Source organism: Electrona antarctica (genome assembly GCF_951216825.1).
Source record: "Electrona antarctica genome assembly, contig: scaffold_25, whole genome shotgun sequence".
NCBI lineage: Eukaryota > Metazoa > Chordata > Actinopteri > Myctophiformes > Myctophidae > Electrona > Electrona antarctica.
Window position 1 is genome coordinate 2,589,558 of NW_027637034.1, and position 17,305 is coordinate 2,606,862.

At 40.0% G+C, this 17,305-nt stretch overlaps 1 protein-coding gene across 1 annotated transcript; it reads right to left on the minus strand.

The window, feature by feature from the left end:
- Window positions 1-1,839: 1,839 nt before the first annotated feature.
- LOC306919401 (uncharacterized protein) lies at window positions 1,840-17,305 on the minus strand (the record flags this gene model as incomplete). The annotated part of the gene is made up of 4 exons (XM_079532189.1): window positions 17,239-17,305; window positions 10,612-10,993; window positions 9,262-10,407; window positions 1,840-1,850 (listed from the first exon to the last, which is right to left on the minus strand). Exons 2-4 carry the CDS (start codon window positions 10,931-10,933, stop codon window positions 1,840-1,842), a joined length of 1,479 nt encoding a protein of 492 aa, XP_079388315.1. The 5' UTR covers window positions 10,934-10,993; window positions 17,239-17,305.

A 17,305-nucleotide genomic window follows, 5' to 3' on the forward strand; every position in this document is an offset into this window, starting at 1 on the left:
GAGTCAGCTAAGATAAGATTTCCGGTGGCTGAGTTCTTCAGAATAAGAGTAACCGCTAAAGTAAACAAAAACCATTAATTTGATTGGTTTCACATAATTTTATATGACGTATAATTGCATTTCATTTACAACATTGATTGATTGTAAACTGTATTCACATGATGTAGAATGGCTACATATTCTACATACTGCTACGAGGATAAAAACCATAAAAAGCACTAAGACTTGTTTGCATCATGGTCCTCCATTTTCAATTAATCAGAAAACAATGTACATGTGAATTAATGATCTTTTGTCCCTGGATTAGTTTTTCATCAATAACTTGAAGACGTGTTTCAGGGTTGAGCTGCTTAACGACGACAATGTTTTCAAAACAAACGTTTTACTTTTCTTTGTATATTAATTAAAGTGTCAACAAACAGTGCACATGCGCAGTACAGCGCTGCTGCTGCTGGAAGCGTGCACGGTGCACGTACCATAGACGGCCACTAAGGGGAGCCATGGTACAGTGTAATACAGTGGAATACTGTGATCACATCAAAGTCTAACTAAACTAAATCATTTTAAAATGTAAACTTATAGAAACCATTTATGAATAAAATCTAACAGTTCAAAATATCTTGCAGCATGAAATGGAAAATGGAAAGTAAAACATTTAAATCTGATAAGGGTCCATTTGGTTACCAACTCCCCATTATTTAGCTGGGGACCACCTGGAAGAACAAACATTGTAGACAAAAGTGAGGACCCATACATATTGTGATTGGCCAGAATGAGATGATGACATTTGATGACAAGATTGCCCCTCACTTCACACGGGTGTGATTTTCTTTCATTCTAATGATCAAAAAGGTGAATGTACTCTTGAATAAATTATTGATTCATTGTCTAATAATATTTTGATTTAGGAGTTGATTTACAAAACAATGTAATGAAGTTACAGCACTGCTTTGCCCGTTAGAGTAAGCAAGTTTATTTGTACATTTCAACAAGGAAGGCAGTGTGCTTTACACACACATCATTAAGAGCAATGTAAAGGGTGATGCATTCACAATAAAGGGACATTTGAATACAATCAAAACTATTGGTTTAGAATAGAAAAATAAGAATAAAATAAAAAGCAAACTGAATACAGACCCATACACCTCAGTAAAAAGCAGCAGTAAACAGAAACGTCTTGGGCTTTGATTTCAAACAAATTGTTGTAGATGTGACAGGAGTTGGGTTAGGTAGAGGTTCAGCCAGACTGTTGAACACTCATTGTTTTACTTACTTTATTTTTTAATTCAAGACATTTTTGTTAACAATGAATTTTCTACATTAGCCGATATTTTAAAATAAAAATACATAGAAGCTGTTTATATTCGGACATGGGCTAACATTTCAATAACTGTGAATCCCTATAGTATTTGGAATAAAATTCACTGTTTTCCAAAATGTCAGTTTGTCACCTCCCTCTTCACATTCAATAGATCCCGTGATCTTTTGTGGCCAGATGTAATTTCCTGGGGTCTAGGACTATAGAAAACAATAAATAAGAAATCGCTGTGCGATTTGGTAAAACAAATACATTTACCCTCTTGTTCGAATGCCCCCGCCCCCTGCCAAAAATAGCTAAAAGTGTTTAAACAAAATAAAGCAGCAAATGAAAAAAATATATAACACTCATCTTTTACTTTCTCTAATAACCTAAAACATGAACCTTGGTTGAAAAACCCCAAAGTTGTCCTTTAAGGGTTTAACATGAGGAGAAAAACAAAAGATCAGGAGAATGGAGGCCTCTATTGACAGGATTGATTGAATAGATTATTAGACATGAATGTAAAACAGCAACAGAGTTCAGTCAAACACTGATTCAAACACAAAACCACAACAAAAATCACACTTGTGTGAAGTGAGGGGCGCTCTTATCACATCATACATCACATTCCATGCTCAGCCAATCAAATCATCACAAATGTCATTCGGCCAATCACTTTAAGCGTATTCACTTTTCTGCACTCACAATTTTATCCTCAATATGTACATCAGCCAATCAAATCATTGCTATGAGGTGATGATCAGCCAATCAAATCATCGCTATGGGTGATATCAGCTAATCAAATCATCGTGTTTGTGTTCACACAAAGACAAAGCTCAATAGGAGGAGCTAGCGCCCCTCAACAAAAAAAATCAATATCATCAAAAACAACAACAACAAAATATATCATTACAGGAAATAATAAAACACTAAATGTACAGAGTGGGAGAAAGTTAGGAGGGGGCGTGGTCACCTGATTAAAAGAGAAGTGATCATTTCCTCTCCATTGGGCCTGCTGAAAGGTGGACTTTCAGGCCTGTTTTAAAATATGTAAGTGATCTGCATTTTGTGAGGGTAGGGGTCAGGGCATTCCACGCCTGGTTGGCCGTGCTGTAGAAGGAGAATTTACCCATATTTGTTTTGAAATATAGGAGCAGTATAATAATCCATAATATTATCCTTGTCTATCGACTTCCCTACGAATATACAGCTGTTTAATTTGATCCTCCCAGTGAGCTCATTTTTCATTCATTCAAGTTTTGTTTATTCTCAAAGTTACACCGAGTAATCAAATTCATTTTCAGTGTCGTCGAGTAATACAATATCATATAGAAAAAACATCACAATACATCAGAAGATCAGGAAAAGAAAAACAAAAGATATACATGTGAATTACATAGGTTTACAAATAAAAAGATAAGACAAATTTCAAAACGATCTAAAAACAATTACATTTTTTCTTTTCATATTTGGGTTAAGTAATTAGCCTATAGTAAACATGCACGGTTGTGCAGTGAATTCGTTACTGTAGACTTGTGTTGTAGGTCGCTCCCCAGACCAAAGTAGTGCGGTCTAATGGTCCTACCGGACCTATACGACTGCCTAGTTGTGTCGTTTAGATTATGGGGGCAGGGGCACTGCCAACTCGTTTGGCTTTCATGTGGGATGTGGGTTGGGGGAGGGAGGGGGGGTTTATGTTATGTGTACCAGACTGTATTATGTGTCATATATACTGTATTATTTAAAACGAGTAACATTATGCCTATCGTGTGTCATATCTATCCCAACTTGCCGCTATGAGTACGACTAATAACACAGATATTGGAACGTTGAAGTTTGTCACCTGGAATGTAAATGGATTGGGAACACAAGTCAAGAGAGGGAAGGTTTTTTCACATTTAAAATCACTAACAGCTGACATTATATTTTTACAAGAGACGCACATTAAGCCATCTGATCAGAGCAGACTCAAAGCAAATTGGTTTTCACAGGTCTATCAATCCACATTCTCATCCAAAGCTAGAGGTGTTGCTATATTATTTAAAAAATGTGTACCGTTTCAATTATCTTCCCTGGTTGATGATCCTAATGGTAGATACTTGATAGTCTCCGGTAAAATCAATAATATCCCTATCACTTGCGTTAATGTTTATGGTCCTAATTCTGACGACCCTGAGTTTTTTCGGAGGGTTTTTAATTTACTACCCGATTTGAACTCCACTAACTTGATTATGGGTGGCGATTACAATGCAATTCTGGATGGCTATCTTGACCGGTCATCAACACGCCCTTTTACTTCTAGTAAGGCTGCGGTGGCCGAACGGATAGCGGCGCGGTCTAGATACCGGAAGGTTCCCAGTTCGAACCAGCCGTCCGACACGTTAAAATTACCACCGCTGAAATGCCCTTGAACAAGGCATCAACCACTACGATGAAATGTGTTCTATGAGCAGGGCCTGGCTGGAAACAAGTTCTTGAGCTTAGCCCAGATACCCTGGGTAAATATAGATTTCATTTCATTTCATTTCATTTCATTTCATTTCATTGCTTGTACCCTGAACAATTTGATTAAATCGTTTAACTTAGTTGATATATGGAGAATACAGCATCCTACTGATAAAGAATACTCGTTTTTTTCCCATGCCCATAAAGCACATACACGTATCGACTTTATTCTCATTGATTCTAAATTAATATCAAACGTACTAAACACAAAATATCAGGGAATATTAGTGTCCGATCATAGTCCTCTCATCATGTCTTTTAATTGGTCCCTTCCCAAGGCCTTTTTTGTCTGGCGTTTTAACTCGCTGTTATTGCAGGATTCCAACTTTAATGTGTATATGAAAGCAGCCATCACTGATTTTGTACTATTTAATGACAATGGCGATGTTTCTGATTCTATTCTCTGGGAATCATTCAAGGTCGTGATGAGAGGAAAAATAATTGCTTATGAAGCTACTAAAAAGAAAGAAAGGCGTAAACGCCTCGCTGAAATCGAGACGCAGCTCTTGCTTGCTGAGAGGTTGTATTTATCCTCTTTGTCCATGGGTGATTTGCATTCTGTCATGAAGTTGAAATATGAATATAATACCATTCTGAGTGACCAGGTGAGTAAACAGATACTGAAACTGAGACAAAAACAGTTTGAACTTGGAGACAAGCCAGGTAAATTGCTGTCCAGACAACTTCGTGGCGCTCAGGCAAGCAGGTCCATCCTTAAACTGAAGACCCCCTCAGGTGAGCTATTAACTAATCCTCAAGATATAAATAATCTCTTTAGAGATCATTTTGAAAAACTATATACAGCTAAATCTAACGCAACTGATGACGAGCTTGAGTCATTCTTGGTCTCTGCTGATCTACCTAAAGTAAATGAAATTGCCAAGGCCGACCTCGATTCTGATTTTACTATTAATGAAATTAAAGACGCGATTAAGGCTCTAGCGACTGGAAAGGCTGCCGGCCCAGACGGCTATTGCGAGTTCTTTAAGGCTTATAGTGATCTCGTTGCCCCCTTGTTACTCAGAATGGTTAAACACTCCATTGAAAGTAATATTTTTCCACAGTCGTTCTACGAAGCAAATATCTGTCTGTTGCCCAAAAAAGGTAAGGATGAAACGGATCCATCAGCTTATAGACCTCTCAGCCTTCTAAATTTTGATCAAAAGGTGGTCGCGAAAATGGTCTCATCTAGGCTTGCCAGACACATGTCTTCTCTCGTTCACCAGGATCAAAATGGTTTTATGTCCGGTTTTTTCTTTTTTTAATACTCGGAGATTATTCAATATAATGTACTCTAAATATAAACCAAATGACAAACCTGTAGTTCTATCTCTTGACGCGGAGCGTGCCTTCGATCAAATCGATTGGAGATATATGCATGCCACATTAAGACATTATGGATTCGGTGACTCATTTTTGAATTTGATCAAGATGCTCTATGCAGCCCCCACCTCCTCCATTTTGACTAACGGTAATAAATAAGGCTGTCAAAGTTAACGCGTTAATCGTGCGTTAACTCAAAGTCATTTTAACGGCGTTAATTTAATTAACGCGCGATTAACGCACGGTGAAGTTTGACAGAATAGTTGAGAGACGCATTCATGTGAATGCAGGCAGTCAGTGAGCCCCGCCTCTCTCCCCACTCTCTCTCCCAGTGACTCGTCCGTCAGCCTGTGCAGGACCGGTGCGCAGATAGAGTGTAGCCTACCAGTGTGGGCTGGGCAGTTGAGCTGTGAGCACTCGAGTCGTCGCGTTCGTTGGGCTTGTTATTAATTAATTTGCTCCACAACGTGTTAGATCAGAAGCTCTTTGAATTGGGCATTGGGCAAAAGCAAAACTCTGGCAGTTTTGGTTGACAAACATAGTCAGTTGTGATAGCGTGATGCTACACAGACCATGCTAATGCTAAAGCTAATGTTGACAGCCTGACTGTGCGTGCGTGCTTACAGGAGAGAGAGCTCTCGCCTGGGTGTGTGTGTGTGTGTGTGTGTGTGTGTGTGTGTGTGTGTGTGTGTGTGTGTGTGAGACTGTGTTGAGTTGAGTTTATGATTTTGTTTCCCTCTTCCATGGCATTTGCAATAAAGCAAGCATTCTCCCATGTTGATAAGAGTATTTAAAACTTGAAAAGCAGTGGTTCTGATTGAACCAGTGGTCCCTGAGGGGGTTCCAGGTGGTCCCCAGCTAAATGATGGAGAGTTGGTAACCAAATGGAAGGCTAAATGTCATCAAATGGTGGTCTGTGGCTCAAATGCAGAATACATAATGGACCTTGATATGAAAAATCTTGAAAACCACTGATTTAAGGTATATTTAGAATGGATACAAAATATGCGATTAATTTGCGATTAATCGGCGATTAACTATGGGCAATCATGCGATTAATCGCGATTAAATATTTTAATCGACTGACAGGCCTAGTAATAAATCATTATCATTTAGGTTGCAACGCGGTACGCAGCAGGGTTGTTGCACGAGCTCTCTTCTGTTCAATTTAATGCTTGAACCGCTTGCTATTTGTATAAGAAAGCATCTTGACATCAAAGGAATAACTATTGGGAGCGTGGAATGTAAATTATCGCTTTACGCCGATGATTTATTAATTTTTATGATGGATCCAGCCTCATCACTCCCTCCGCTTCTCTCCTTAATTAAATATTTCGGTAAACTGTCGGGCTACTCTATCAACTGGCAAAAAAGCGCATTTATTCCTCTCACTGATAATTTGGAGCAGTCATATCTTGACTCCCTCCCGTTTAAGATCGCTACAGAACAGTTTACATACCTGGGTTTATCCATCCCAGTGAAGCCAAAGTTGCTCTTTAAATATAACTTTATTCCTCTATTAGAGAAACTTAAAACAGATATCGAACATTGGAGAACCCTGCCGCTATCAATGATAGGGCGCGTGAACGCGATCAAGATGGTTTCTCTCCCCAGGTTTATGTATTTATTTCAAAACATCCCAATCAAGCTCGCATCTAATTTCTTTAAAAAAATAGACTCAATAATAATGTCTTTTATTTGGGGTTACAAATCTAACCGTATCTCAAAAAATCACTTACAGAAACCCAAACAAATGGGGGGGCTTTCCCTCCCTGTGTTTCAACACTACTACTGGGCCACCAATCTCAGAGCTTTAATTTATTGGCAAGACCAGCTCCCTCAATCATCTGCAGACACTCCTAAATGGCTCGTTTGAATCCCAGGCAGTGAAGGGCAGCTCTCTTTCAGCTCTCCTGTTCTCCTCAAAAGAGTTGCCAGCGCATCTAGTGGAAGACAATTTTGTACTGAGAAACTAAATTAAAATCTTGAAACAAATAAAGAAGGTACTTTCAGTTCTCAATCTGTCTGTACACTCTCCTATATGTCATAATCACAACTTCATTCCATCTCAGTCAGATGCAGCCTTTGCTCTTTGGAAGGACAAGGGCCTGACCAAATTTTCAGATCTATATATAAACAATCAATTTGCATCATTTTCTGAGCTGAAAGAAGTATTTTCTCTCCCACACTCCCATTTTTTTCCGCTACTTACAAGTTAGACATTTTTTTCAAAATCAATTTCATAATTTTCTAAATTTACCTCAGGATCACTGTTTACATGCACTATTGAAACAACATCCCAACTCCAAACAACTTGTCTCAAAATGTGTCTCACTATTCTCCAAACTATCTATCCCATCAACAAACCATATAAAGGCTGCCTGGGAGGAGGATATTGGCCTGGAGCTGTCAGATGAGATATGGAGCGAGGGGTTAAGGAGGATCCATTCTGGTTCAGTCAACTCTAGATTACAACTCATCCAGTTTAAAGTCATCCATAGACTACATTACTCAAAAGTCAAAATGAACAAAATGTACTCGGCTGTTTCTGACATATGTGGTAGATGCAACATCTCCAAGGGCACTCTGGGCCACACATTCTGGTCCTGTCCAAAGATTATCTTTTTTTGGAAAAATATTTTTGCATGGTACTCAAGAGTATACCGTATTAACATTGTTCCTGATGTTCTAGCTGCCCTCTTCGGCTGCTCTGATGCCTCCCTCGCGCTGCCATACACTACACAGCAGACGCTGATGCTCGGTACATTGGTAGCCAAACGAATCATATTAACTGAATGGAAGACACCCATTGTGCCCTGTTTCTCTAAATGGCTCAATTAATTTATATCATTGATACATTTGGAGAGGTTGCGATGCAACTGCCAAGATAGCATAGCAACATTTGAATATATATGGGGCCCTATTACAACTCACCTTGACTCTGCTGTGTAACCGCTGGCCTGTTTGCCCTGTTGCTGTGCTCTCTTGTTGATTATGTTCTGTATGCCCTGCTGCTGTACTCTTGTTGATTGTCTTATGATTGTTGTGTTCATAGCCCGTTATCTTATCACGATAGGTTTGCTACTCGTTTTATACATTGTCTAGTCTGGTGTATGTGTCATTGTTATGTATGTCCTGTATGTCATGTCTATAAAAAACCTAATAAAAACTAATATAATAATTAAAAAAAACAATTACATATTGTGGGAGTCTGTGTGCTCACCAAGGTTTTACCATAGCTATCACCCGTAATACATCAAATCAATGAGTGATAAACAGAGACTAGGGATTTAAGAGTGGATGCTGCTGCATGTCTAAAGATTATGTCTCCATAATACAAGACAGACAGGAACACATAGTTTAAACTTTCTTTTTTTTACCCCATGGTGTGAATGCAATGGTGTCTTAACAAGTAACCTGAGTTATTTAAACTTTGGTCACACCGTTTAAAGTGGACATCTTTTTTATTGTCCTGTGAGAACTGTGGACACGAAGGTGTGACTTCAGATTACTTGAACTGTTGAAACTCTTGTCACAATGTTTGCATTGGAAAGGTTTTTCTCCAGTGTGGACACTCTGGTGTGTTTTCAGGGAAGATGATGCAGTAAAACTTTTGTCACGATGTTTACATTGGAAAGGTTTTTCTCCAGTGTGGACACGAAGGTGTCTCTTCAGATTACTTGAACTGTTGAAACTCTTGTCACAATGTTTACATTGGAAAGGTTTTTCTCCACTGTGGACACGAAGGTGTCGCTTCAGGAGAGATGAGTCACTGAAACTCTTGTCACAATGTTTACATTGGAAAGATTTTTCTCCAGTGTGGACACGAAGGTGTCGCTTCAGGAGAGATGAGTCTCTGAAACTCTTGTCACAATGTTTACATTGGAAAGGTTTTTCTCCAGTGTGAACATGCTGGTGTGTCTTCAGGAGAGATGACCGGCTGAAACTCTTGTCACAATGTTTACATTGGAAAGGTTTTTCTCCAGTGTGGACACGAAGGTGTCGCGTCAGTGGAGATGAGTCTCTGAAACTCTTGTCACAATGTTTACATTGGAAAGGTTTTTCTCCAGTGTGGACATACTGGTGTGTTGTCAGGGAAGATGATGCAGTAAAACTCTTGTCACAATGTTTACATTGGTAAGGTTTTTCTCCAGTGTGGACACGAAGGTGTCGCTTCAGTAGAGATGAGTCTCTAAAACTCTTGTCACAATGTTTACATTGGAAAGGTTTTTCTCCAGTGTGGACATACTGGTGTGTTTTCAGGGAAGATGATGCAGTAAAACTCTTGTCACAATGTTTACATTGGAAAGGTTTTTCTCCAGTGTGCACACGAAGGTGTCGCTTCAGGAGAGATGAGTGAAAGAAAATCTTGTCACAATGTTTACATTGGAAAGGTTTTTCTCCAGTGTGGACACGAAGATGTGAATTCAGATACGATGAATATCTGAAACTCTTGTCACAATGTTTACATTGGAAAGGTTTTTTTCCAGTGTGGACATACTGGTGTGTTTTTAAGGAAGATGATGCAGTAAAACTCTTGTCACAATGTTTACATTGGAAAGGTTTTTCTCCAGTGTGCACACAAAGGTGTCGCTTCAGGAGAGATGAGTCAAAGAAACTCTTGTCACAATGTTTACATTGGAAAGGTTTTTCTCCAGTATGGACACGAAGGTGTGTCTTTAGGACACTTGAATGACTGAAACTCTTGTCACAATGTTCACAGTTAAAAGGTTTTTCTCCAGTATGGACACGAAGGTGTTGCTTTAGGTTACCTGACTGACTGAAACTCTTGTCACAATGTTCACAGTTAAAAGGTTTTTCTCCAGTATGGACACAAAGGTGTTGCTTTAGGTTACCTGACTGACTGAAACTCTTGTCACAATGTTCACAGTTAAAAGGTTTTTCTCCAGTGTGGACCCGCTGGTGCTTCTTCAGGGAACCTGAGTCACTGAAATTCTTGTCACGCCGTTCGTCATCATCGTCTTCACTGGTCTCCCAATCATCACTGTCTTCAGTGACTTCAGTGTCAGATTCAAGTTCAACTTCAATCTCAGAGCAGTGGGAAGATATGTGTTCTTCTTCTTCATCATCATCATTTTCTTCTTCACCTTTCACTGCTAGTAATGTCAATGTTGACCCAACAAGTTCCTCTGGTCTTTGAAGTAGTTCCTCCTGTTCCTCTTTAATGTGTGGAGGGTCTGGTTCCTCCTGGAGAAGACTGGGGCTCCTCTCCTGTTCAGGAGAAACCTCCTCTTTACACACAACCATGTGCAGGATGTCTAGGAGCAGAAACATAACATGATGGTCAACACTGGATTGCTAAAATGTAAATACATTCTTCTTCCATGTACAAAATGAGCTATTACCTACCAAGATAAGACTGACTAAACCGTTACTAACTAGAGGATATTACTGTTCTGAAAGATTTTAGCAAAGTACATTGTTTCTTCAGGAACAATATTTTTTTTCCACATGAAACTTACTGAGGTGTGGCTGGTCTTCAGCTTCCTGTTTAATATAAACGTCTTCAGCATCCTGTTTAATAGAAACGTCTTCAGCTTCCTGTTTAATAGAAAGGTCTTCAGCTTCCTGTTTAATAGAAACATCTTCCTGTTTAATAGAAACGTCTTCAGCTTCCGGTTGAATAGAAACGTCTTCAGCTTCCTGTTTAATAGAAACATCTTCAGCTTCCTGTTTAATAGAAACGTCTTCCTGTTTAATAGAAACGTCTTCAGCTTCCGGTTTAATAGAAACGTCCCTGGCTGAGTCTGGAGAGTTCATCTTCACCTGGGAGTGATGCATCATGGGTATTGTAGTTATTATGAGTCTGGAGAGTTCGTCTTCACCTGCAGTCTGGACTCCGGTCTGAAATCAAGTGAATAAGGAAGGACTTTAATAACTGGAGACCTATAGTCCAGCAGCCAGGGGTGGGGAGTTGGAAATGTGTTTTTATTGGCCTAAAATATTGCCTATATACTTAAAAATACTTAAATTAATAAGTCCACTTGCTGACCGGCTGTCGGTATTGAGCAATTTATTTTAATAAGTTCTTATATGTGACCATACCATTACCTATATACGGCATGATGTCAACATTTAATTATGCTTTAAAACACTTTGGCCGCCAGCATTTGATAACTTGTGATATAATTCACGCCAGCATTTTCCCTGTTTAACTCTTATTTTGAAGAGCAAAAAACCCAGACCAGAAGTTATGATCTTATGTTAGGGTGTGTGACGATGCATCCTCATTCCATGTTTACCGCGGGTGCTGCTAAAACATAATGGAGGCGCATCACAGCGCCGGCTCTGGGCTGTGGAATAAACCTTGTTTGGACCAAAAATGCCATCTGGGACAAGGAATAGGATACAGGCGAATGAAAGAAACAGAATCAAACCCCGGCCCTACCCTAACTGGGTCGGCCCGAGGCTTGGCCAGACCCTAACAATTACCATAATGTTAACACTTTCATCGCCCCCCTGGTGTCCATGTGAAATTACTGCAGGCAGCCAGGCAATATCTGTGAATAAGCGCCAACTACTTCCGGCCCACACAGCCCAATACAACGAGAGGAGGAGCAAAACGTTTTACAAGCAGCAGCCGACATGTCTTAGTTTTCACCACGAGCGATAATATGGCTTGTGTGATGCGATCATAAATCACTATTTACATCTGAACGTTGGGCGGATTGGACTAAAACAACAACTTTGGACTATTTTTCGGAGTAAACAAGCAGCAAAGAAACGACAATGAGCAACCCGATGACAATCATGACAACCCGGGTTGTCATGATTCTGAATCCATTCCAAGCATTCGTTTTGCACAAAAAACACTCATTGGGCTAAAAACGGCCATAGCCGTCATCATAAATGTGATGAGGTCAGCACATTTTGGGCTATTGCCGTTTTTAGCCCAAGGAGTGTTTTTGTGGATGGAATGGATTCAGAATCCTTAACTTATATAAGTTGTTAATGGTATGGTCACATATATCCTCCTATAAAAAACAATTGCTCATTACCGTCAGCCGGTCAGCAAGTCGACTCATGAATGTATGCATATAAACAATATTTCAGGAAAAAAAAAACAATAAAAATGTCCCGCTTTAAACAAAAGAAGCCTGTTGGCTGCCAGACTAATGATGCGTAGCCTGCAGAGTTAGTTCAGGCAGACATACTCGAGGGGGTTCATGCCATGCTCAAGGCGCATACTATACTCAAGGGGTTAACATGCTGCATTACTATGTGGGTGTATAAGCGTGTGCAAGTCCCACACATCATTCGCTGATGTGGCAGTCAGCTGACCTATTGGGCGAGCTACTTAAGCTCACCAGTCTGCATGCTCTTCCTGCCTTCCTCTGCATATGGTTCCTGGTTGTTATGTGATGTTTGCTCCCACCACCACCCCAGCACCACCGGTGAGCTCTGTTATTTATGCTCCCCATGGGGGTTTTATTGTATATCTATCTCCCTGCTCTTAATGTTTTACGATGGTGTTTAATCGCACCGAGCAGGGAGAAAATGCAGCAGAGCCAAACGCCAAGTATAATATTGTATGCACACTTGTATTCTCATTCTCTAATAAATATTGGTTAAATCTATTTGCGAGTTGTCTGAATGAACTAGTGGTGTTAGCCCAACTCTCCAACATTTAAATTTTTTAATTCAGGATTCCAAGTGTGTGAGTGGGTTGTGCGCGTGTGCACTTTTGTTTCAAGGAGTGTGGTGAGGAACAACAAACCAATACCGTGTTAAGATGTGTTACAATGGTGTGTGTTAGGGTTACATTTCAATGGTGTGTTAGGGTTACATTTCAATGGTGTGTGCACCCAAAACACAATAGGGCAGTAACCAAAGTCGACTTCTCAACAAGTCGACTTGTTGAGAAGTCGACTCGCACCAGGAGAAGTCGAAAAAATAATTAAACTAGAAAGTGCCCCTCGGGCACAAGTATCCTCAGCCTAGTAAGAAAGTGTGTGAAAGATTTCACGTAAATTGCATGCTGCGTTCATGATTTGAGGATTTTTGTTCAAAACGAGCCAATCTTGCAAACTTTGAAAGCTAATTATAGCCAATTAGGATGGAATATGAAATATCGGACAGATCCGACTTGATCACATGACGGTAGAGATACTGTGTAGCGAGATTTTTGGACGGAATGAGGAGGAGTAATATAACAAAACAAAAGCTGCCTCATGGTGGCGCTATAATAGGCCGCTCTAGAAAATGCAGGGCAGAGGTTCATCGTTGGCATCCAGGGAGTGTGTGTGCAAAGTTTGGCATTGACCGGGTTAACGGTGCTGGAGATTAGCTGGTAACGGACAGACGGACGGAAGGACCCACACACGGACGGAGTGCAAAACATACTCTCTCCCCATGCCTTTGGCCTGGTGGAGACAAAAATCTGATTGACTAAAATGTATGTGTTAACATTACAGTGGACAGAGTACAAATCCTGCTCATTTACAAACTATGTTTGCACCTTTGACAACCTGCAGCTTGAAAAGGCCTTCAGCTCAGCTCTGAACTCGGTAGAATCTGCACCTGGCTCGCTGATAACAAACTATCATTACACCTGGGAAAAACTGAATCCATTCTCTGTGGATCAAATAGTAATCTCAACAAGGCAGGTGGCATCTTGGTTAGAGTGGGCGACAATAGTATCACACAGAAAGATGAAATTACCTACCTAGGTTCCAACCTGGAGGCTAATTTTCCCTGTGATAAAATGGCCACCAATGTAAAAAAAAAACTTAACCAAAGAACAAGATTCCTATACAGGATCTCCTCACTCTCACTGGTCAACAAAAACACCATGAAGACAAGATTCCTATACAGGATCTCCTCACTCTCACTGGTCAACAAAAACACCATGAAGACCCTAACAGGAGCCCTCGTAAAAGGTTTCTTTGAATCCTTTAGCGCTATCTAGTGTTAGAATTCTCCCACTGCCGAGGTCTGCTCCCACTCTACGGAGCTTGTTTCCTTTCCGGGTTAAACAGGAAGGTGGGGGCCTCTGTGAGGACCACAACACCACTCGCATCAGCGACACACAGCCTTTAGCTAGCAGTACAACCAGCTACATTTTCTCAGCGATGCGGTACAAACTCAAAAATTTACAATCGTCATGGACAGCTCTCGAACCTTTGGAGATACGGCGCTTTGAAAATCATGTTATAATGGAGGCTCAACGGAGCTGGATTTTAAAAAAAAATCCCATCGCTGATGGGGTCGGAGGCTCTCCATATTAGCCGGAGCAATGCTAAAAGGTAAACAGACGGACGGAACGTTCATATATGGAGTAAACGGTTGTCTACGAACATACGCGTAGATAGCACCAGTAGGTACCATTAGCCTAGCTACATTTATAAACGTAGATAGCACCAGTAGGTACCGTTAGCCTAGCTACATTTATAAACATAGATAGCAGCAAAATAATTAACTATGCATGCACCTCTTGGTACCACAGCACCTCAAAAGCCCCTTAAAACAAGGCTCCAGACTTCCCAAAACAAACTGGTCAGGCTACTACTTTCCCTCACTCCCCGAACCCACATCACCCCTGCTCATTTTCATAGGCTGCCGCTGGAATGGCTTAGGTTGACGACAGTACAGCATTTTGCAATGGGCCTGGCCTACAAGATTCACTACCTTCACTACCACCGAAATACTTCCTTGATGTAAATGAAGTCCACAATCTCAACACCAGAGGGAGTTCAACAAACCACATGCAACCCAGATTAGGCTAAAACAATGGATTAAATTAATTTTGCTCCTATGCAACTAAATGTGGAATGCCCTACTAACATCAATTAAGAAATTGACAAGTTACAATATTATTACTGCTGCTAGTATTAACTACTGCTTATGTAGGATCACATTTATAACAGACTGATTGATTGAAGCGAAAATGGAAGCTATCGTTCTCATGATAATAAAAATCTAAACATTTTTGTAAAAAAAAGATGATCTGCCTAATGATGATGTCACTGGAGGACGGTGAGGCACAGACTGAGTAGAAAAGAATTGTGCCATTTTATCATGATTATTAATGAGGACCTATTATATGAAGATAGGTTGAAAAGTGGTGAAGTGGTCCTTTAACTGTTTGCAGAATTACAGTACATTTCAAGTACAACTGTGGACGACACCAGAAAGCATTACTTGTTTACAAAAACAGGAAATCATCATAAAAGGAGGTAAAAGGGGAAAAACATCTAGGGCTCCATCTTGCGCCACCCTTAACACTAGCGCGTCGGAGCGGTCTGGCTGACCGATTTTGAAAATTTGAAGTGGATTTTCTTTGCCCATGAAGTCCTGAGAAAGTTCCCCTGGCATGACTTTTTCTAAATGTTAGATTCAAACCATCTCTGTTTTTTTTTCCATCTGAAACGTTTTGGAAATATGATTTTAGACATAATTCTACTAAAATGTCTGCTCTTTTTCGATCAATAGATATAAATACATGTTGACTATACACGCCATCTTTATAGCATAATTATGTAAGGTGGTGATGATAAAAATGAATCAATTATCCTGGAATAATAAAGTTTATAGCATGGTCTGTTTGACCCGACCGACATTTCCTTGGAGCGAGAATGCTCGCCGATGCGCGAATCAGCGCGATGCCAAATAAAAATGACAGTGTTTGAAATCAGTCCAACCCGATAGACGTCCCGAACTTCTAAATGTTTTGTCAGTCAGAAGAACAGTTCTGTCCGTCCTTCTTTGTCTGTAAACTTTTTTGCACGCGACCAGTGGAACTGATTTCCACGCATCACGGCTCTCTTTTTTTCTCTCTCCCTCTCTCGTGGAGAGGGAGAAAATATCCAAGTAACTGACGGTGAGGTATGCGGAAGTGCATTTTAGATAACGCTGTAGCACTATTTGTGGCGGTGATGCGTCACATGACTTGATCTATCCTATGGTGTATATATAAACCGTGCTGCTGCTACGGACCTCTCTACTGGCACAATAAATCAAATATATATAAATGACATCGATCATAGGCGGTGGGTATGTAAGGCTAGGCCAGGCTTAGCTTTCCCAAAAATTATGCTGGGTATTTTTAAAATATATATAGGCTAATATGTGCGCAGCATTATATAGAAGGCTAGCCGCTCCCAAACTCCCAACTCCTTTGTCTGTAGCCTAAACTTTTCTGATTTGCACGCACGCACAGCTCTTTCCTTTTTTTGGCACAATCAATCAAATATATATTAATTACATCGATGTTTCCCCCTCTATATAAAAATGACAATATATAACTAATGTCGTATTTCATCTGACTCTGAGCAATTGGCTCAATACAAAGTCGGACAGTGTTTGCTGCGCAAGGGTATTCAATATAGCGCTCACACCGTCACTATAATTATAGTTTGGTAAACTGAAATAAAACATAAAAAATAACTTGAGTTGTCCTGTCGAGTTGAAACTGCTGCCTTGAATTATAGTTGGAATGTAACATTTAGAAGACAATGGCAAGCCGTCAACGGGTGCAGAGAGAGGTGTGAAGATCATTAGGAGTGGGGGAGAGAATGGCCAATCAAATAGCACGAAAAACACGGTCATCCTGACCGTTAGCCGTCATAGTAGTAGTACATTTTTTTCAGACATCCTAGTGTTAACCCTTATCCCTAAACGTATTCGCCATTTTTTACTATTTTGAAAAACATATTAAAATCGATCTACATCGAGACATTGTGAGCTTGTAGATCGGCCATTTGAAATATTTTAAAAGGTTTTTTTAATATTAAAAAAATAACAAATTAGTTTAGGGATAAGGGGTGGCGCAAGATATACCCCATAGTGAGGGGAAAAGGGGTGGGTGGGGTATTCAGACTTTACGGGGGGCAGTTTCGAATTGCAGCCGTCCGTAGGTGGCCTTAAAACAAGTTACAATATTATTACTGCTGCTAGTATTAACTACTGCTTGTTTATAACAAGTTACAATATTATTACTGCTGCTAGTATTAACTACTGCTTGTTAAGAATCATTTATAACTAACTATCAGATATGAGAGAAATACTCGTCGTGTTGTTCCATGTTAAAAGATGAGTCAATAATATAAAAGATAAATGTAGTAAAAACAAGGTGAATCAGTTCATCTTACCTGCTGTGTTTCAGGGTTGAGCTGCTTAACGACCACACTGTTTTCAAACCTTTTACTGTCTATTAGT